The sequence below is a fragment of the Lepidothrix coronata genome, unplaced genomic scaffold (genome assembly GCF_001604755.1).
Source record: "Lepidothrix coronata isolate B3197 unplaced genomic scaffold, Lepidothrix_coronata-1.0 Scaffold69, whole genome shotgun sequence".
NCBI classification, from domain to species: Eukaryota; Metazoa; Chordata; class Aves; order Passeriformes; family Pipridae; genus Lepidothrix; species Lepidothrix coronata.
Genome location: NW_016690249.1, coordinates 2,504,518 through 2,527,731, shown reverse-complemented (window position 1 = coordinate 2,527,731; position 23,214 = coordinate 2,504,518). Strand labels below are relative to the sequence as shown.

The window sequence follows — 23,214 nt, the reverse complement described above, 5'->3', positions numbered from 1 at the left end:
TAAAAAAAATTAATAAAGCAGCAGTGACATCGGACACAGGACATCTTTAATGTGGCCAAGAAAATCATATTTTAACAAATCTGATCTTATTACTTTTTCATGCATATCCCAAACACTACAAAATATTTGGGATAGACTACAAGATATAGATTGTCAACTGCTATTAAGGCACAAAGAACTGAAATTTACTAGTGGTATTTGAAATTCTTATTATTTTACCTGATTTTAAAATTACAATACAATTACAATTTTCTCTGGTGGTTTATTTTTCTGTATTCTGATGGAGGTGTAAATACTGCTTAAGATAATACTTAGCCTGCTTAAAATTTCTTTAATGTATTAAAGCGCTACATCTGAGTGAGAGTCCAAAAAATGTTTTATATCCTTATTAGGAACCTTCAGCATTACTGATCTACATACATATGTAAATCCCTCAATAAGGACAAAGCTATCACTCTCTAAGGCCTAAGTACACTTAAGGACATGATTTAGTGGTAGACTTCTCAGTGCTGGTTTAATGGCTGGACTTGATGACCTTTAAAGGTCTTTTCCAACCTATATAATTCTATGAAAAACAGAGAAACTGAACCTTTTTTTCATTGTATTTTCATATCCAACTCTAACCACATTTTCCAGTAGCTTACAATATCAACTCAGTTTCACGTTTCAGCATATTTTCTTGAATGCTATAAAATATCATCACAGGAATTTTTATTTTATTGTCCTGGTGATTTAAAATGAAACATCTGCAATACAACCAAACAGCTCACCCTTACAAGATCAGAGTCGTCCCTCTTGTCAGTTTTCTTTCCTGGTAATGGTGAAGCCAGTGTGAATTCTTCATTTTCACTGTGGTCCATTTCAGTGCTGTCAAGCCTAGAATGAATAAACATGTATTCTCCTCATTATTATAATACACTGGGCAATCATTAAAAAAAAACCCAACTAAGAACAACAATCTTCTTAAGAAATCTATTACTAAAATGAATAATTCAGCAGAAAGAAACATTTCACTGTAGGTACTATAGCCACCATGAATCACAAGCCAGAATATCTAGGTCTCTGGACAAAGGTTTTAATCATAAACCACACTGATTTTTTTTTTTTCCCACTAGGAAAGATAAGCAGTTTTTTAAAACAGAAGAGTCTTACTGAGTTGCAAGTGATCTGCACGTTTGCATACATTTGCATACACTTTCCTATACCAATCAAAGATCCCCACAGACAGACCAGCCAAAGAATACACACTTTCCTATATAGGCAATAAAACAGCAGATTTAAATTTCAGAGACCAGTTCATCCCTCTGCTTTTTGTTGTTTTTTTACAGTAGCAATTTCATTTTTATTTCAGTTTCTACAAATATAAATGTGGACAATAATGCCTCCTGCATATGTAAAACACTGAGACCTACAGATAAAAGGTAATGCACAAAAGCCAATACATGAGTCCTTTCATTTCATCCGTCCTGGGGTAGGCAGAAGCAACATTTTTAAATACCAATGCACATTTATTAATGAAAAGATATATGCTATGAGTTTAAGTGAAAAGTGGTATTCAAATGCACAAACCCTTAATTCCTTGGCCTGGGCACTGCATAGTGAGTGAAAGACGTTCTCACTCCTACAAATGTAAAATCTGTAGTAACTGTGACATAATCAGAAGCATAGGTGTTATACATCATCTCAACAGATGAAAATTTGCCTGTATATATTCCGACAGACTGAACTGGGAATACCACACATATGGAATCATTGCCGTAACTTCTCTTTGTCTTCGACATCTCCACTCAAAACACCAGTTTAACTCAGGTGAACTGGAGAGATCATGAAGATGACATGTTAGGCTGTGAGTGCAGCACTTTTTAAAATTTGATCTCAGATTCATTTTGATGGATATAGAGGAGAATCTGGAGTCCACCTGTCTCTAGCCAATAATGTATTTCAGCATGTCAACCTGCATGACTCATAAGAAATAAGCCTTTCTGCAGACTTTCTAGCAGAGAAATATTTCTTGTGAAACACTGTACTACATGTAGAATTAATATCATATATGAAATAGTCACAGAAGTACTAAATGAGAAGCCTTATATTCAAACACAGCATTTCCTCACAGCCCTGAAAGAATGTGAAAAAATATGAATAGTGGGTCTATGCAATCTCTCAATGTCTTTGAAAAAAAATTAATGACAATGTGACTTTCAGTTAAAAAAAATGAACATAAGACATAGTAACTGATGAATAACTTACAAAGCTGACACAAAATAAACTATAACTTTTAAAGACAGATAAGTAGAAGAAGACTTATGCAGTATTATAGTACATTCACCTCTTCACCACAAAACTAATCTAAAATCCAACAATGTTTATCTGCAGAGTCCAGCAAACTGCAGGGACTAGAGGATGAAGTCATGTGAGATCACCACAACGGCCTACCAGTCCTCACCATCTATGATGTGTTGTTAACTGCACAGCGAGGTTCCTGGGGACTGCAGCTGTGTGTGTACACACACACATATACACATGTGCATATATATGTGTGTGGGACGATATCTATCTATCTATCTAAAAAACACCCCAAAACCCCCCAACCCTGTTCTCAAAAAAAGAAACATATAAGGCTCTCCTTTCCTCCTTCAGCCAACTCTGGATGTAATTTGATTCTGAGGGGCTTTTTTTGTTTTTCTTTTTGTTTTGTTTTTTTTAAAAAGCAAATTTATTTCTGAGGACAGAAAGCCCAATTCACGGTTTCAGTTATACCAATGTAGTACTATAACTTTACTTCAATGTAAGACAAAAGAATTCTGTCTTTCACTTAAAAAGTATTATAGAAATATTCAAAGTTTCCATTACAAATATTTGAAATATCAAAGTTCCTTTGTTGTCTACCAACCTCCCTTTGATCCTTCCTGGAGAGCTTGGATTTGAACTGCTGCTGGCATTGCTTACAGTTTCCATTCGAGAAGATTTGGATTGAGACTGCTTGCCTGCTGACGAAAGAGGCTTATTAACTGCTCCAAGAACATTGGCTGCTTTGGGCTGAAACCAAAAATATATTTCCTTTACTTTAAGCTGCACGTTCAGATACCGTTAACACATACTATGTTTAAAATACAGATTTCACTTTCTGCAATCATTATCTTAATTTTAACACAAAGTGATAAACATTTCCATAGGAAAGCTACAACAGACACCAAAAGAAAGCTGAGGAAGCTGTAATGAAATTGCTAGCTGCCACCAAAACTGGTATTCTTCTCTGTACCCTTAGATTCTGTCCTCTTCTCATTGGTAGTATGGGTGCTCACCTGACCTTACAGTAAGCCACTTCAGCACTTTGTGTGCAGTTTGCTTTCTGCTGATTTATTTGCCTGAACCAGCTCACCATCTGGATCAGATAAGCACCTGTACTAGTAAAACAGAAATAGCAGTAGGATGGCCCTTTCAGCAAAGGAGACACTGAACTGGCTTAGGTGTAATCGCAACCACATTAGTTTCAACTGCGAATGAATGAGAATCTCCGAAGTCCAATACTGTAGAGAAGACTCTGCTACTTCTTGCACAGATATAAAAATGTTAGTCTTTTAATAAGTACCAAAATTCCAGCCATCAGTGAGCTTCAGGTTATTAATTTATCTGGATTATCTTTCAGACATGCTGAATGCCTCCACCTCATATTAACTTTTGAGAGAGCTGAAAAAGTTCAATTACTCCTAGAGAGAATGCACATTTATGCCAACCACCCATGTACAAAAATGTTGAATTAAAGACCATTCCCTACATTTCTAATGATGCATCTTCTCTTTCAATATTAGATTCTAGCTATGTCTACAGTTAGCGACAGCTAAAAAAAGTTCAACATGCATATCATATCAGCTTTGAGTGTTCCTTTTTCAGAGCTATGCACCATAGCAGTGCGGGTTATACCTTCATAGCCAGAGGGAACTTTACACTTACAAAGATTCACTCTGCACTGAGTACTAGAAAAAGAGCGTACGCTTTCTAAAAATAAACCTTGGAGAACAAAATCCAGTTTAACAATTTACATCTACTAGCTCAGAACTAAACATTAATCAATAAGCATTTCCTGAAAGAGCTCAAAAGCAGAGATTTTCAAACTCACACTGAACCAGACTTTCTACTAAGAAGGGATAACAGGGCCTGCACTAACAGCTCCTCCCTTACAACAGAAGATACACTCAAAGCCTTACTGCCCTCAGTGTTCCCTGCTTAAATCCACCTCACTCACATCCTCTCAAGCTAGTATTCCATTCCCAAAACTAGGACTCCCTAAACCAACTTTCATTTCTCGCTCCTCTCATGACAGTGAAGCAATTGAAAATTCTGGTAGTCAAATAAGCTCTACTACTTGTTACAAAATTTCAAAATAACACAAAAAGAGCTAGAGTACCTGGCACTAGAAATTGAAAATAATATAAAAGTAAACTTAGGATTCAAAAGAGTTTTAGTTAGGACATATGAAAGACATGGAGCTGCTGAAGAGAGTTCAGAAAAAGACCATTAAGATGAAGAAGGGGCCACATCACGTCTCAGAGAACAAGGGGTTTGGACTAAATGACCTCCAGAGGTTCCTTCCAACTTCAAACATTCTGTGATTTCTCGTGGTAGCATACACCATGTTTCTTATTTAATATTGTCACAGTACACTTAATATATTAAGTATGGGACAAACTACTAAGAATGTTTCATGTTAAAAACTGGATTAGAAAACTTAATATTGACTACTGATCAAAAATTGGAAGACAAACTACTTCCTTTTAAAAACTTTTGTGTCTTCACAAGTAAGAAGCCAATCTCTAATCCATGGCGTTCAAGCACTCAAATGCACAATACAGTGATGATCTATTCCAATCCATAAATGTTGACTTTCAACTTCTCAAAGAGACGCTCATCTGTCTTTTTTCCTAACTTGCATTCCTCCTTTATTAGTAAGTTACTAGCTCACAGCTAATGCTTCATTAGCAAAGTTAACGGTAATGATGATGCTGAAATTTCTTTTGTTTGCAAGGTAGCAAATTAATTTTCTTTGTCCTCTAGAGCAGAACATATTAATCCAGATGAAAAACACAATTTGTCTTTTCTTTTACTAGATTTTATTCTAAAGAATACCTGGGTTTAGTTTTAGTGAAGAAAGAACACTGCCATTCAATGCAACGCATCTTTTGAAAGACAAATTAACATAACTGTAGAACAGCCGGTTATCTTGTAAGATACGTTAAAAAGGTATTCAGCTTTGCCAAAGATCATTTACATAATTTTAAAAATAATTTCTGTTAGAGTTTTCCATAGCTGTAACTTCATAGGCAACATTGTAGTCTTCTGCAGAAAAGAAGGTTAACCATTTTGTAAACTTGTCGAATATTACGGGTTGTTTGAGGGGTTTTTTTTGAACTCTCTCCTTTTAACAACAACAGGCTTTGGCTACTATTGCCACAACCCAGCACAGACATTACCAGTTTTCCCTTCTACCCACCTCTTTTCTAAACCTGGAAACAATCTGTTCTCTTAAACAAATTGTTTCATAAACTACATGCTAGTCCTCTTAAAAAAAAAAAAACACAAACACACACAAAAAAAAACCCCAAAGAAAACAAACAGGAACAAACAGGCAAACAAGTAAGATCACCACAAAAAAAAAAAAAAAAGACAAACCAGAACTTCAAATACAGCACCTAAAACAAGCTCCTTACAAGCCCCCACACCATACCTACCTTTCCAGGAGTAAAAAAAGACTTCATTTCCGGAGGAAGATAATTTTTGGTGTTACTGAAATTCTGTAAAGAAAGGAGGGGGGGAATTACAGCAATAATCAGTGAATTATATATATATATACACACATTGTGGAGATTGCACTGAAAGATTTTCTTTACATCACTTATGCTTTTGAGTTTTTAAACCAGAACACTAACATCGGGGTTGGGGGAAGGGTGAGAACTCTGTGTGTGCACACATATACAAATATTTATGAAAACATATACATATGTACATTTTCAACTACAAAATAATAGGGAGAAGTCTGAAGTTACAAGAAATATTTAAGAAAAACAACATTAAATTACAACTTACAAATATTTAAACAGACTTATCTCAAGAAAAATTAAATGCCACAGTATACCTTGTCAGGTTGAGTAAAATATCTGGCTGGAAGTACAGGGTCTTTAGGGGATTCCAAACTGTATGTTGTACTCTTTGACATAATGATATTCATTGCTACATCACAGACTGTATATAGTTTCTGTAAATAATAAAATTACAAGACCAAACAACACTTTAAAACTTCATTGAAATCTTGACAAGAGATAGTGTATCTTTTGAGCACAGAACTACAAGAACTCACAGTTTAAAAGCAATCATCTTAATAATTTAACACCAGCCTGCATCTTAAACAGTGTATTGCAGAGTACTGAAATACAGACACCAAAGGCAAAAAGCATTGTTAAGTCTAACAGTTGAGGACAGATAGTTTTCATGATCTTTCTGCACTTAAGAATAGCCCTCGCCTTAGTTTCTAAGACAAAGTTAAAACAAACAAATGAACTCACACACCCCACCCACCCACTACCCAAAACTCATCTCTGTGGGCAAAGCAGAAAAGTGATAAATCTGTACATTGTGTGACGCTAAAAACACAAAAGCAAGATCAGGGTTTGATACATTCACTACACAATACAAACCAGAGACTTCTAATGTAACTATTTTTCTTCCTATACTAAGCTTACTCCTGCATTTTAAAAATTAAATATTACAAAGCACTTTAGTAGATGATTTAAACAGTAGAAGTTATAGTTTACATCTATTTAACATTAGTGTTTAGTAATCTTACTGATACAGAAAGGAGGACTGAAAACCATTACAAGTCCCTTGCAGACGTGCAAGAAGCACAGGAAAATAACTGTCATCTAAACTACAACACATATTATCATTACAATATATAAAGTATCGTCTCATACATACAACTCCATTGAAAGATATTTTGAAGTTGGTATATAAACAGAAAGCAACTCCCTTCCATAAGCAGGCCAGAATTAAATGCAATTTCCAATCAAAAAGTATCACCTACTTCATTCATTTTTTGATCATCTGGTCCTTGGGCATCCTTAGTCTGTTTGATATTTTCTACCATTTTTCTGATAAATGCATGACTGTTGTTTTCATTTTTAGCCATCAATATTTCCAGTATGAACCATAGGCACCTAAAGGAGAAATGCAGTATATTCCACACAAATGAAAATACAAAAGAAATTCTTTAAAAAAAACACATTTGAGAAAGTGATTTTGTTTAGGTTTTACTAGTATTATGAATTCGAACCAGTCTAACCCTGGGAAAACAATTCTTTAGAAAAAATGAAATTAAGGTAGGATGAGCAGAAGATAAAGAGTTCATCTGTAAAATATCAGAGAGCACTAAAAAAGCATCTATACTATTTCTCACAATATTTTACTGAAATAACTGCCATCATTATGTGCACTTGACATTGTAACAGAGTACCACCATGAATTAAAATTTCACTTAGAATAAAGTTAGAAAGAACACTATTAAAAGTAGTCTTACTCTTTAATGTCCTTGAGTTGTTCAATGTCCTGGACTTTGACATAATCTGGGTCATGAGCTAGGAGATGGATAGTATAAGGAACAACATATTCTGGTAGAAGTGACAACAGTTTCTCTGAAAAGCAGAAGAAAGATGCATCAAAAAACTACAAACTAAGAAATATGCTTTTCTACTAAAGAGGGAAGGGCAAAATTTTTCTAGCATCCTCTGAGACTTCTAAGTAATCCTAAGCAATGACTGCAGAAGAAAGTCTTTCCTACATCATGACAGACAGAAGGCCTGTTTTCCCCAGGGATTCAAAAACTAAGGGTTGTTGCCAATGGCCCTCTCAGAGTTATGATCACAAAATATATATTCTATAAGGTAACAAATTCCCTGACCAATACCATGCAACATGAAGTCCAGCACCTCAAAGTTTGATGAAGAAAATCAGAATAAAAAAAATCCTCTCCTATGGGGTAAGGACAACAGAAGGACAAGTTGTATACCAAAAGTAAAAAAAAAAAAAAACACAAAACAACATATTGCAGCAAACATCCACAATGCTTTCTTTAGCCTAATGCCTAAGAGGAACCAGTGGATGCACAGTACACCTTAATTATTAAACCTGTACCCTGTGCAACAGGCAAGACAACAGGCAAAGGAAGGCATGCTAGTATTCTATGTACCTGGCTATGGTACAAGCATCTAATCTTAAGTGCTTGTGGCAAATGCAAAGTTTAGTATTAACTATGGATAAACACTTCAATGTATGTGTGAAGAAAAGAGGGAAATTCCTAGCTCTGCTTTTGAAAAAAAAAAAACAAAAAAACAACACGTTTTTGAGCTAGTAAGCAGTCATGAAAGACATGACCAAGTCTGGAAAATCTTCTTTCAGTAAGCTTTTAACTATCCCCGATTCAGTTATGAATAAGTCCAAACATCTGTAAATCATTAGATATAATAATAATTTTTGAAAACAATTTTAAAATACATTAGAACACTGACATATTTATCTCCAAAATATGTATTCACATGAGATGTGTTTGACAGTTATTGTGCACATCAAATAAAATACATCATTATTGTAGATTTTACAAAACAAAATAATTGCCATGCATAAGTGAGGTTTAATCTATCACCTTCTTGGAGGTCTGCATAAATAGAGGTAATGCACAGTCTACATAATATATATATATATATAAAAAATACCACCTAATGTCTATTTCAACCTATTTTTATGTAACTGAAATGCAGTGTACTCTGCAAAGCAGTTTTTAATTTGTTTCAATTGACACTGCACTATTAACTTCAAAAATATCCTTCACTTCTTCAAGCACTGTCCTGCATTTTAGCCAGCAGCTGTTTGCATTACTAAATTAAAAAATAAAGATGGGAAATGGAAGAAAAAGAACATAATTATGACTTCAGAACACTAGCAAAATTGGCTTGCCTTAGACACGCCCCAGGCAAACCAACCCACTATTATTTGTGTGAATTAGTAACTTCAATAGAATGTTCATCAAGGGCTCATGAATTCAGTTTTTCAGCAACTTCCTGCTTCGGACAATTTCTAATATAACGATAATTCCAACTAGGTCTGGAAAACAAACTGCATCAGTTCCAGAGAAAACAGGAATAGAACAAATATTGGTACATATTGTATTTAACCCCTGTCATGACAAAAAATCATAATTACACATTCTTTCCTCATCTCTAACGAAGAAAGACACAACCTGAAAGGTAGGGTGGCTTTTCTACCAGTACATAAAATTACAGTGTGCCAAAACCCTTCATGAAGTTCTTTATGAGCTTTTAGGAAAGAAACTTGTTAAAAAAAATTAATCTTCACCCTTGTCAGTCTTCTGCTTACCGTATTGCAAGTAAAAGTCCATCTTGAGAAAACAATAATTCCTATGCAAGACACATCTCTACCCAGATGAAACTAGTAACAGATACGCAATCAAAATAAGTCTGTTCTTGAGTGGCTTCTACTCTGAATAGCATCTAGAGAATTTAAGAGAGCTGAGAATAATTCCTGTCAGCCTTTAAAAGGCCAGTGTGGAAGAAAAGAGGCATTTTACTGTCTGGTACCAGTCCTTAGGAAGTTTTCCAGAAATATACCATCTTTTCAACAAATGTTGAAATCCCCCAAAAATATCCAACAGATATCCTCCTCACCTGTACCAAGGTTTCAAGACAAAATGCATCACAAAATCAAACATTTATAGATTCAGAAAAGGAGTTATATTAATCAAAGATGCAGATTTCCAAAGGAGGTACTACAGTCATTACTACCCCGCATTACTTCATGCTTCGTAAGGACAGTGCCAGAGAGAAACACATTTACATTTAAATAGCACTTTATTATCAGAACTGAGCTTCAGCTATACTTCTGCAATATGGATATTTTAGGATACAGTTTGAGACACTGTATTTGTTGAAAGCTCAGACTGGTAAATCTGAATGGCACGAAGTTAACACTGCAATCCTCAAAAAATCCTGCAATCTATATTTAATCCAGACTTCTCATGGATTATAGCACATATCAAATCAATGGCATCACTCAAATATTTCAGCAAGAAAAAAAAGCATCAGGCACACTTTGAGGTTCTACTGGATAAAGAATCACACACACCTAGGCTCCTCTAAATTTCTTCTACAGATTTTTGATAGCAATTTCACAGCACCTATTTTAAACATATGAGAATTCTTCTATTTTTCTCCTACTACTAAAAAGAGTTTTCAACTTTCAAGAGGAAGAGTCTTAAGGTGACTTAAAGGTGTTTGCTCATTTTATTTTTCTTTTTCCATGTTATTGAGGTGGGAGAAAAGTACCACTCTTTCTTCTTTAAGTCTAATTAATGACACACAAAAGGATTTCTCTGCAGACTAATTCTCTGATCAAAGTCTAAGAGGACTAAGAAAGACAGACTGACATGGTTAATATAAAGTGATTCATAATCACAAAAGGAAATCAGTTATCTGATGGCATCTGTGAGATCAGATTCACAAAACAGGTCTGGTTTATGCTAAAGAAGATGAAAAAAATCCCCTTTATTTCACAAAAGCCAAACCATCAGTAATATTTCAAAGAAATGAACTTTCAAAAGCTCTTATTCAAAACACCCATAGCTCTTCATAAAGGTCTACTTTTTCCTATGACCATATACCAGTGTTGTCACACTGTATGTATGTAACTTTAAGTCAAAAGGACTGATTTAATAAAATTAAAAATAGCTAACATGAGTCCATAATAACTCCCAAAGCATTCCCATGATCAGATTGCTGGCACTGAGAAGAAAGAAGTACATAAACTCATCCTGAAGAGTCTACAAATATAGACCTTTGCCAGCATAAGATAACAAGCTACTCAATATAGCAGCGCAAAGAATCTATTTAATATAACATTTATTTCATTAAGGTTATGTATTATTAATTACTGAAGTAAAATTAATCATTGTCATTTCATTTAGAATATTATTAACCATTAAGTTCAAACAGTACACATAACTGCCCTGAAAAACTACTTCACTTTCAATATATTTAGGCATAAGCATTTGCACAGTTTTTAACAAAACTGAAAGACTTCAGAAATGCCTGTTAAAAAACATCAAAAGAAAATCAGAAAAACTGAAAAATTTCAGTTTTCATTAGATATCACTAAGTGAAATTTACAGTTGTTCTATGTATAAAAACAGACAACCAACAGACAACCAACCACTGTTTTCAGTCTACTCACATTTACATTTGAACTACAGCACTTGTACCAAAAAGCAACTTCTACTCTCTTACCACTAACTGCTGCATGTTGTTTCAGATATTCTCTTCTGACATTTATGTTCTTCACAAGGCACTGCCTGGCGTGAGCTCTTCTCTCTTTCACAGGATCTTTTGCACACAGTGCACAAATGGCCATATATTCTAGTGGCAGCCGTAGTCTAGAAAGGCCTTTGTGAAGTTTCTGAGCAAATATTTGTCTCACTTGGTAACATTCATCCTATTAAAAAAACCCAAAACAATAAAACAGTCAAAACTAGAAAAGATAACAGTAAACTGTTCTAAAAGCAATACAGACTGTGAAATAAAACACGGAAGCCCAGGTAAATATGAAAAAAAAAAAACAAAACAAAATTTCTTTCTGTTACTAACTTCACAGTCAGAAGTTAAGAATGACAACTCCAGCATCTACTGAAGAATCTCTCAATTTTTCTTCTAATATTTAAAGGATGCTGTCCTAGTTAGCACAGCTGAGAGCAGTTCATCATGGTATGGGTGTAACCCAAAACTGTGTATTCTATAGCCTTCCATGCCATTTCCCAGAAACTGTTGTCAATAGACTATTCGCACCCTCTGCCCATAGAGCCTGACTCCTCAGGCTATAAACTAGGTGTTAAGAGGCCTGTGAGATAGGAGGATGCTCTTACCTTTTATGGAACTCCCTAAGGGAAGTACTGACCATTCCTGCCTGAACTAGAGAATATATAAACCTGGAGTTTCAGAACTTTTCAACCACTCGTGGGATCCAGAAGGAAGACTGCAGCTCGTTGCTCTCAACCTCAGCTGGACTGCAATCACCGCTTCTGACCAGACTGCAACAGCTCTCCCACCAGCAGGTTTTTCCCCTCTCCCTTTACTTTGGACTCAGGCAGGGCCCAAGGAACACCACTTTGTTCATGCCCCAGGGTACCGGGTTGTACATGTGGGTTTTGTGGGTTAGGACCAATTGTTTGTTTGTATGATTGTACTTACTGTATTATTTTAATAAATTGTTATTCTGACTTTATAATCTCTCCTTTGAGTTGGGTTCAGTACCCCTGCTGGTTAACTCCTAAACCAGCACAGATGCCAACTATCTTTAAAAAATCTCTGCATTCACATATATTCTACCCAAGTACTGACAGAAAGAGAAACCAAGGTCACTGTTGTCACCACAATTCAACATAATTTACATAATCTCATTTCAACTTTAATAATGTCATAATGCAGCTGGGGTATTACTTTAAATACATACTGAATTCCTTGGTTTATCAATATTCTAACATTTGACTACCGTAAGTTAGTATTCCCCCACTGGGCAACCCAGTACTATAGACCTAATTCTCATCCAAAATGAGTTTTCAGGATTATGTAGTAGAAAAATAATTTCATGCCAAAGATGAAAGTTTTGCATAAAACTAGATTCACAGAAATATACACAACATACAGAACAAACAACTATATACTCATACATTTGCTGACAACCCACAACTCCCATCAAATTTCCTTACGTTTATGGCTAGTGCACACAGCTGGTATTGTTCTAAGGTGATGATTTCATGGTAACAAGGTTCTTGTGCCAACTTCACAATAGCATTTCCTGCAGCCAGCCTCAAGCGAGACATATCAGGTTTACTGAAAAACAAGCACATGGATAATGAGGGTTAATTCGTAAAAAAATTATGCAATTATTTGACTTAATTAAGTTTCAGTAAGTGTGCATTGCTGAAAAACAAGTACTTAAAAAGAAAAACGTTTCCATGGACTTAGCTGCCCCCATACCAGCAAAAATAATTTCAACCCAAAAGTATTTTTTGTGGCACCACATTTTACAGCTTATTACCATGCATCTATTACCTTGCCCTAACTTGGCAATAAAAATCTTCCCTGAAACTTCCTAAAAGTTCCACATAGGTATGAAACAGTTCTAGTGGTGCATTGAACCAACAGAGTCCATATTGCCCCTCAGAGACCACATCTAGCAGTAAAACACTTCTGTTCAGCTTGCTGCTTGTATTTCAGCAGAGGGCTCCTGCCAAAGAAGTAGCCCATTTCTAGTCCCCAAAGTTGCCAAACTTTTTCTAGCTCAAAATCCATGCTGCGGGTCAACAGAAATTAAGATTAATTAGACATTACGGTAGATACTAAGTGATTTTTTTTTTAAGACAAGCAAAGTGTCTTTTGAATACAGCCACTGAAAATGTATATCAGATGTGTAGCAATTTTTCTACAGCACAGAACTATGAAGTTCCAAACTCCAATATTTTTTTAACAAATTTTCTCTTGGTATGGCTTAGTTTAAGGAAACTGCAGATAGCATTTCTAGAAAATCTTAATTTAGCTTCATATCTAATATCAGCAATTGCCAGTGTTCTCCCATCCTTAAATACTATTGTTTCATGCTTAGTATAGACTAAATTAAAATCCTTCTACAAAGACATGCAAGTTCAACCTAGCCAATTCAACCTAACCACAAAGAGAAATTTAGTATAATTTTGAATTTTATAAAACTGTTGACTTATAAAATAAAAAGAAATACCTGGAAAGGACAGTTGATATATTATTTATTGGTAAAATTCAATATTAAAGAAATACAAGACTGGTGAATTTAACCTACATATGTTAACATCTCAAAGAAATCAGCTGTTGATTTAAAAGCAATTCAACAAAATCATCAATCCTATTACTTCAAGGCGTGAAGGATGAACAAGAGAAGGGATTTATTTATTTTCCAAATAGGACCTTGCCTTTACCTGACACTCTACGCTAAACCATGCTTCGAAATTTAAAAAAACCCATTCTTTTACTCTGTCAATGAAAGGTACAGTCGCGTAGATTTAAAGAGGCCTAGGGGCAGAGTCATTTTTAGGGCTGATGAGGACAATAACACCAAGATGATTACACCATGACTAAGGGCCTAAAAAACACCAAACGTCTCCTGAGCCCTCCCACTTTCATTTAATTATCTTTAGCAAATTATACATTGTTTCAAAGACAAATGCAAGCCATGATCACAAAAACTGACTCATACAGAATGATCTCATATCAAGTACAATTTAAAAGATTATGTTCTGTACTGAACAGACAATTTTACTCTTTTTCCAAAGCCCACTCTAAATCAGAAGGACCAGTGTCATGTTTGCACAGCAGGGACACAGTAAGCATTGCCAGAAAGAAGATATTCTTACTGCATTCTCAAAGGTTGAAGAATAAAGGTCAGGAAGTGTCAGCAAGTTCCATGCAGACCTAATAGACCTGAAACATCATCTCTCTGCTTCACGTTTTGAGAGTACTTGTTAGTTAGGCAGTATAGCTCACACATAGACAATGGAGACCTGTCCTTCTACCAGTTTGGAGCTTTCCCAAAAGTAATACTGGAAAATAATGAATACATGTCCTGTCACCAGGGCTCTTGCCTTATGCAGCAGTGGGTGCACGTTTTCCCTAGTCTTCCTTGTGTCACTTAGAGAAGCTCTTCTGTTTGCCTTTGTCACTATTCAATCCCAGCTGGGATTTGGCTTTCCTATGTCTCAGATGGTGTATCTGTATTTCTTCCAGGTTACCCATATCTACTTCCACTTTCTCTGTAACTCATACAACCATAGAATAGTTTGGGTTCGAAAGGACTGTAAAAGCTCATCTAGTCCAACTCCCTGCAATAAGCAGGTTACTTGGAGCCCTGTCCAACCTGACCTTGAATGTTTCCAGGGATGGGGCATCTACTACCTTCCTGGGCAACCTGTTCCAGTGTTTCAGCACCTTCATCATAAAAAATTTCCTTTCATCTATAGGCCTTCCTTTAAGTACTGAAAGGTCACAATAAGGTCTTCACAGACACTTCTCCAGGTTGAACAATTCCAATTCTCTCCACCTTTCCTTGTAGAACCACTCCACCTTCTGACCATTTTTGTGACCCTCCTCTGAACCTACTCCAACAAATCCACGTCCCTCCTGTGCTGAGGACCCCAGAGCTGGATGCAGCACCTCAGATAGGGTCTCACCAGAGTGGGGTAAAGGGGCAGAATCGTATCTCTCGGCCTGCTGGCCACATTGCTTTTGATGCAGCCCAGGATACAACTGGCTTTCTGGTATGTGAGCACACATTGTTGGCTCATGTCCACCAGTGTCCCCAAGTACTACTCCACAGGACTACTCTCAATCCTCTTGTGTTCAAATTTTGCCAAGAGCTCCCTTCTCATCCAGGCAGCTCTGCTGAAATATTTGCCTGACCTTCTGCTTTGAATACTCTTGAGCAATGAAGGATTGTTTTTGAATATTAGTTAACTAGCTTTCTTGGGCCCTTCTTCCTTCTAGGACCTCATCCAATGGGACTCTACAAGCAGATTCTTGTAGAGACCCAAGATTTTTTCTCCTGAAGTCCAGCACTCTGATCTTGCCTTTTGCCCTCCTTCTTGCTATCAAGATTTTGAACTCCATATAATATGGTCATTATAGCCAAGGCTGACTTCAATCTTCACACCCCCAACAACCTGCTTCTTGTGGCAAATTGTGAGGTGCAGCAGAGAGATCCTCTCCATTGGGTCCTCTACCAGTTGTGTCAAAAAGCTGTCATCAGTGGTGTCCTGGGTTGTTTATGTACAGCTGTGTTGCTCCTCCAGCGGATATTGGAATGTTTCAAGTTCCCCATGAGGGACAAAGACTGCATACATGAAGTAATTTCTAGTTGTTTAAAGAAGGCTTCATCCCCTTCCTCTTCCTGGGAAGGGGCCCTCCAGCACACACCCATTATGATGTCACCCATACCAGTCAGCTCTACAGTCCTAATCCATAAGCTCTCAACTGGCTCATCATCCATCCCCAGGCAGAGCTCCAAGCTCAGGGGTTGAAGGGTTACTTCCAGAGCAACATCACATGTCACTGCAGCTATCTCCCTATCCTAAAAGGATCCCTAGCCCTCCATTAACTTGATTTAACAATGGAGAACTGACCACATCATTATATCAAGTTTCTACTACTGCTTGTGTACAAAAAGAGTAGGAAAACTAAATTTCTAAAACATGCACAGTAAGGAATCATCACTCCAAGTATGAAAGCATCCAGGACCTATCGAATTGATCTATTCACAAATTACTGGATAAGCCAACCATATGCTCCAAGTAGCCCTGCTGAAAAGCCAAATTACTGCCACTCAGTGCCCTAGCAACTGCCATGAATGGAGATATTACAGAATTTAAAACTATGAAACAATTACTTAGAGGACCTACAAGACAGATTACACAGTTGCTACAAAGATAAAATGCTAGACAAATTCTCAGGTTTGCAATGTTGCACACACAGCATGGGTTCTATCTGCATAATAACTGTATAATATTAAACTCTACCCAAAAATTAAAACCTTTTTACTCACACCAGTACAATCCATCCATGCCCTTAATGGCTTGTGTAGACATAAATTTTCGATGTTTTACAAGCAACAGTAGTTGACAACTTGTCACTTCTCCTACCACACAGTATTAAGAAGATACATAGAGAAACAAGTTGTCTGACAATCACCTAAAAGGTAAATTATTTATTGAGACTTAATCCTCTTCACACATTTCCCTCTTCCTTTCACTTGTAGAGGCCTCAACGGATTAGCCTGCTGTCAGGCAGGAGCATCTTATATACTAGCTATTTCCAACTGGTTTACTACAATATGCAATTATTTTTATTAGAAATCCCACCTACTGGCCCTTGGCATACAAAGCCATTGGTACATCAGGAATAGCAAGCTGCATAAAAAATTAAAAACCAATTTTCAGTGGGAAGGAGAAAGCTGCATAGTTTATTTTTGCAATATGCATAATGGTCTTTTGAAGAAATAAATAAAACAAAGAAGACAAAAATTAAAATATAGCTGTATGTACAGTTTTACAAAAACTGAGACTCAGCAACCTTATGTAAGAACCTAGCCAAGCTTACCATTGGTTCTTATGAAATAAGATGTATAAGTTTTAAACAGTCTAACAGAATAGTTTAAGTACTACTTTGACCAAAATTCTCCCCACACCAGCATCACAGATATGAAAACATTACCATCTGTTACACACCTAATTTTCCCCTGCTCTGTTAAATCTCCATCACTGTGTAATATTGTTGTTAGCAACCTCAGAGTAGAAGTTCCTGACTTGCTGTGGTTGTTCTTCATTCCTAGCAACCACCGAACCATCATCTTGATGGCCTGAATCTGGAAAAAAAAAAAATTGATATCAAAAAGTCCAATCACACCATAAGCCACATTTTTTAAATAATCTTTATCTTAATTTAAACACATAGTATTTTCCCAAGCACTTTTTTGGTGCTACAAACACAAGCCTGTCAGGGTTGCAAAAACTCATTTAAATACCTGAAAGATAACTAGAAATACTCTCACTAGACAGTAATTTTTCACTGAAAGTCTCAAGCACATACTACAACAAATAAAAATTATGCATTTAATTAAAGTTTGAACTGTTTTTTCAACTAAGCAATCACACATTTTGTCCTTTGAAAATATTATCTTAATTGAGCTTACATTCATTAAATGCTGTGGAATAGGCAAAACAGTTTATACTAACTGATAAAATGTTACTGGATCAAAAGGCAGAACACATTTTCATCTTTCTATATTCCTACAAATCACAGAATCGTCTGAGGTGGAAAGGACCCACAAGATTCATTGAGTCCAACTCTTAAAACACATGGCCGATATGGGGATCAAACCCACGACCTTGGCATTAAATTCCCATGCTTAAACAATCCCAATACATTCTCTATTTATCTACATAATATTTGAGTTTAAATTTAAGACAAGTAAATTAAAAAACACTTCACAGACATTTCGACTGTTAAGAGTATCAACCTGTCCTAAGATAACTCATCCTGGAAAAGAATATTTCTTCACAGCTATTTAAAGAAAAGCCTCAAAGCCTGTTACTTAGGATAACTTGTCTTTTGCCAATGGAAACATCAAGTGTTTTGAGGCAAGCTTCTGCCAGTATGCAGAATCCAGCAACTGACACACTGAATAATTTCACTAAAACACCGAATAATTTAACATTAATTTAGTAAAAAATAAAACATGAATTTAGAGATTAAGTTTACTTAGTATTTGAATCCCTTTGTCCTTTCATTTTCCTCCTAATATGACAGCAGAGACAATAAAGAACAGTATCCTCTTATGACAAAATGAAAATGCTCATCTAAATCACATAGACATCCTTGGGGGGAAAAAAAGAAAAAACCAAACCCAAACAAACTAAAACACCAGACTTGGAAGATCAAAACACAAAACCCAAAAGTTTTAGAAAAAACATGACGCTTTTTGTACATGGTATCTTCAACTTTTCTCTTTAGTGGGAAAAGTAATTCTAGTAACTTTTGTATAAACATTCACAGTATCACCAAATTAAATTCATCATACAATCAATCTATTCAGATCTCAGCTCTAGGATTATCATCTAAACGGCTGTTTACTTTTTACATTTACTCCACCTAACTGGAGAACACCAGCAAGAGGTAGGATGCCTGTTACTCCTGATCTCGAAATGCAAATGGGGTGTGAACAACAGAAATGTCGTTGTCTTGTCTTAGCTTTCAGAGGGTCTTCCACTAGAACAGTTATAAGTATCCACCAGAAGATTTTAATAGCAATAAAATCAATACAATAATTATAATATAACAATAATAGTAGCAGATCTTTTCACAGCTTACAAATTCAGTTTCTTCATGTCATAATCAGTACCTGTAACCATCAGCGCTTCCCATTTGTTGGGAGGACAGAAACATGCTAGCTCTATTTAGTCTCCAAATAAATGACATATTTAGCCAGGGAACTTGAGTTTTCAGAGCCACAAATGCTGCATGTTTGTGCAGTAGCGAAAAATGAAACAAAGCCCCACTTAAAGTGTAGTTAGTGAAATAGGATGAGAAACCTTATATTCCAGTGACATAGAAGAAAACAAGAAATATCACTGCTAATACATAAATCTCAATCCACTGTGTGGTGCACACTACTCAGTACAGGTCACTGTTAAGAGAGATTACTGCTTTAGAACTCAAGTGCCAGGCATAGGAATTCAAGCCATAGTTAATGGTTTATGCCACAATCATTAATCCAAGCCATAGTTAATACTGTACTGAAACATTTCTCTGCAGACATCATTTCATTTAAGCTTTAGCATCCAAATCACTAAGGTTAGCTTGTATCAGTCTAAATCTGTTAGGCTGAATGATACTAACATTTTGTCTTCAGCAGTCATTCCTACTTTCATTCGGCAACTCCCTAGTTTTAAAATCCCCATTAGATATATAATTACGTTACAAAAGGAAAAAGAGGTTTTTAAAACCAGAGGGAAGAAAAATGCACTGTCAGAGAGAAATCATTTATAAACTAATGGCATGGCCTGCAGCATTCATTAAATGTAGGCTTCTCAGTAGTAATAAATGCTAATTAAATTTGCAAATCAATTTTCACAATAACCTGTTTTCACCTACAAATAAATGCTTCTTAACAGTTTTCAGTCTTGGCTTCAACTTCAAATTACCCTAAGAATTGCTATAGGCTAATTCCCTTCCAAATAGCCAAATGTATGAAAACTTTTGTCAACATAAAAGGACATTCTAGACAGTTATTACAGCTTCACAAATCATTAAAAAATGTTAAGAAAAACAATATTTACTACTTCAAGTTACATGTAGAATCACTGAAGTGAAATCATGTCTATTTTACACTAGCAGTTCATGAAATTAAAACAAACATACATTCTTTTAACAGTCTTTGGAGTGTACTGTGCAACTATGGAATTGTACAAATATGAAAAATATCCTTGCTGTAGTCAGAGAACTAAAAAGGTAATGAATCAACTCCAAACAAAATCAAGCCTTTCCAGTAATGAGTTCTGTAACAAGCTGGAAACCAAAGTACTTACTAAACCAGCAGACAAGGACGTAGGCTATGAAGACTTTAACAATTTCAAGAGAGAAGGCAAAGAACTTTTTAAAACCATCAGAGCAACTTTATTCATAAGACATTAGAAACTAAATGACTGCTATAAAATACAGCATGCTACAAAAACATGTTTCTTATTCTAAAAACGTGAAAGCAAAAATCCATCCCAGTTCTGAAGGGCGTTCAAAAATCAAATACAGATACAGAATATACTTTCCACATCATAAGTCTATTTCTAATTCAGTGAAAAACTGAGTGACAGTACCTATTACAAAGTACAGAAAATGTAATAAGTTTATTCCAACAAGCTTGAGACGACATTTTTAAGTAAAAAATCAAAACAACCCCCCCACCATTTTTAAGGCTTTTTTTCCTTAAATCTAGGTTTTCCTCTGATACAAATTGCACACAGATAAAAACAACGTCACACATTTATTCATTTGAGGAAGACTGACAAATTCAAACTCCATTTTTTCTTTATTCCAAAACAGCATGGAAAGTTTCTTGGTATATCATAAAAAGTCAAAAGAAAAAAGGAAGACTTTTAACTAAGTTTCTAGAGTATTTAACTCCCATGTTGAACAGGAGAGAAAAAAATAATTTTACTTTAAGTATGCCAGATATCATCACATTTAAGTGTTGCACAACAAAACTAAGCCTATAAAGAGCCATACAAAAAATTTAATTAAGTGTATAGGAAAATTTATATCTAAAACAATAATCAGAAAAGATGTTCTCAAAAGCAAATTTTTTTCTTCTGGCAATCAAAAATGTGTATTAAGATCCTTAATTTAAAAATATTTGTTTCTTTTCTACTTTTAGAAAGATAACAAGGAAACAATGAAAGCAGTTGACAACTTTAGGAATCCAGATAATTAACTGAATTTATTAAGTACTATACACACACTCATAGGAAAATATAGTAAGTGTTACTTACTTTAACAAGCGTTTCAGGAGACACTTCTTCATCTGGGACCCAAAGTTTTGTTGTCTTTTTTCCTGGAAGCTAAACCAAATGTTACACTTGTTAAACTACTGTTACTCTTCAATGAAACTTGCTGTAACCTCCTCTTTTCTGTTTGCTTCTGAACACAATACAGCAGCACAACCTGGTCTGTATCTTATAGAAATAACCATTTCAGAAGTGAGATATTGTTCTTACTTCATTATTCAAGTATCAGCAAATTTAAGATTAATAAAGGGTTTTTTGTCGTTGTTGTTACCTGAAAACTATTGCTTTAGATTGTGATAGCTATTGTTTTGAAAGTAACTTCCACTTTCCATATCCAGTAGATTGGAACTTCAAGCACATAGTTTGAGAGAGTAAATCTTTCCCTAAACAAGTGCTAACAATGCACAAGTTCGGTTTTTGACTTTATAGTTACTATCAAAACAAAAGTACTCAAATATTGAAATTCACAGTCTTCCATTTAAACAGTGTATTTTCCTTTCAAATGTATTATACTTACTAAAAAAATCAGAACTTGCTCACTCAAAATACGAAACTGAGAGAAGTTATAACAATTTTCCCATTTTTAACAAAAGACAAGTCAGGAGCGATCAAATGCTGTACTATACAGCTTGTCACTTTCATAAAGTCTACCAAACCAGTAGTACTGCCCTTTCCCGTACTGTGGATTTTCAGTGTAGTCAAACAGTACACATGGAAATCAAAAGACAACCATATACAAAAAGTAGAACCAGCACGCCAAAAATTTTCCCAAGTACTTGCTGAGTATCATACTACAGGAGAACCAGAATCTTAATACAGGGTTTTTAAAATACTTACCCTATCATTCATTAGCAAATCTTTAACAATAAAAGTAGCAACCAAAGATTTCAAAGGGGCAGCAAACTGATCAGGTGCTAGCATGGCTATATGGCCAATAGTAACCAAAGGTGTAATGAGATGCTCAAAATTGCTTGGATCCAGACTTTTATGCAGTGGCTAGAACAAAGGCAAAAAATTCAGGTATTACTGATACAATCTGTGTCTTATTGAGGAGACGGGAATAACAGCTTTATACCAAGTTGTTCATGTCTATTTCTATTTCAGAAGTACAATTCTGAAAGAGCTATTGACTATTTAGATTTAAAGATACATTCACCAACACACAAAGTCTCCTACAAATCAAAAGAAACATCAAGACGACAGACAAAATATTTATCACATCTGGATAGTTCAAAAAGTGGCAGCTCAAGCAGGACCATTAGGACACAATGGATTAAAAAGCCTATTTTTTTGTCAGAGAACTATATCTCAAAATAGCAATTCCAGTAATGGACCACGATTCAGCCTTCAAGATAAAAGCCTAATGGGCACTAATTAAAAAGAACATTTGCAGTTATACTATAAAATTTATTTAATTAGTCTCTACCATAATTCAGTTCTCCATAATTTCTGCAACCATTTAAATACTTTTGGCCATTCTCAACAAGAGTGAGTAGTGTACAGTTCCTCTTCCCACAAACAGTTCATGGTTCTAGCACATAGTCCAACACTTGGTTTTATTCTATCAACTGTTAAAATACATAATCCTAAACATGAGGGATCATTAGATAGAAAAACATCCTCTGCTACCATTTTCCAGGCTAAAACCATGAGAACAAAAGGAAAGAGGAAAAACATTTTTTCTAAATTTACTACAACTTGTCACATGTAATAAATGTAATTACACATGTAATATAAAAGATCAATAAAAAGTAACTTAGTTATTTTAATTTTACCTCAAATATCTGTGCAAACTGTGTTTCCTTGCTGGAAAATATTGCATGGATGCAGTGAATAGCATACTTGGCTTGACGAGGGGGTCCCTTTTTAGCTTTATGATGCAACACGGGAAGCAAAGCACTACACAGAAGTGTAGCAAAATAAACAAACAAAGAGATAAATATCTTTTCACAAATCTTCCAAAATATCAAACTAGCAAAAAAAAAGTACAGATATACATATAAAGAGCACAACACCCCTGCAAAAGT

General features: G+C 35.4%; 1 protein-coding gene across 6 annotated transcripts in view; it reads right to left on the bottom strand.

Moving 5' to 3' along the window:
* The window catches only part of PDS5B (PDS5 cohesin associated factor B), a 100,298-nt gene that overhangs the window by 10,317 nt on the left and 66,767 nt on the right, over positions 1-23,214 (bottom strand). For 4 of the 6 annotated variants that reach the window (XM_017818609.1, XM_017818611.1, XM_017818613.1 and 1 more), the window contains 12 exons: positions 22,963-23,086; positions 22,025-22,183; positions 21,173-21,241; positions 17,357-17,493; positions 12,818-12,941; positions 11,343-11,547; positions 7,568-7,682; positions 7,076-7,208; positions 6,131-6,250; positions 5,727-5,789; positions 2,891-3,036; positions 771-876 (listed from right to left, as the gene is read on the bottom strand). In XM_017818609.1, the coding sequence (XP_017674098.1) occupies positions 771-876; positions 2,891-3,036; positions 5,727-5,789; positions 6,131-6,250; positions 7,076-7,208; positions 7,568-7,682; positions 11,343-11,547; positions 12,818-12,941; positions 17,357-17,493; positions 21,173-21,241; positions 22,025-22,183; positions 22,963-23,086 (1,501 nt within the window). The remainder of the gene's footprint in view (positions 1-770; positions 877-2,890; positions 3,037-5,726; positions 5,790-6,130; positions 6,251-7,075; positions 7,209-7,567; positions 7,683-11,342; positions 11,548-12,817; positions 12,942-17,356; positions 17,494-21,172; positions 21,242-22,024; positions 22,184-22,962; positions 23,087-23,214) is intronic. The other 2 variants (XM_017818610.1, XM_017818612.1) reach the window with 1 other exon arrangement.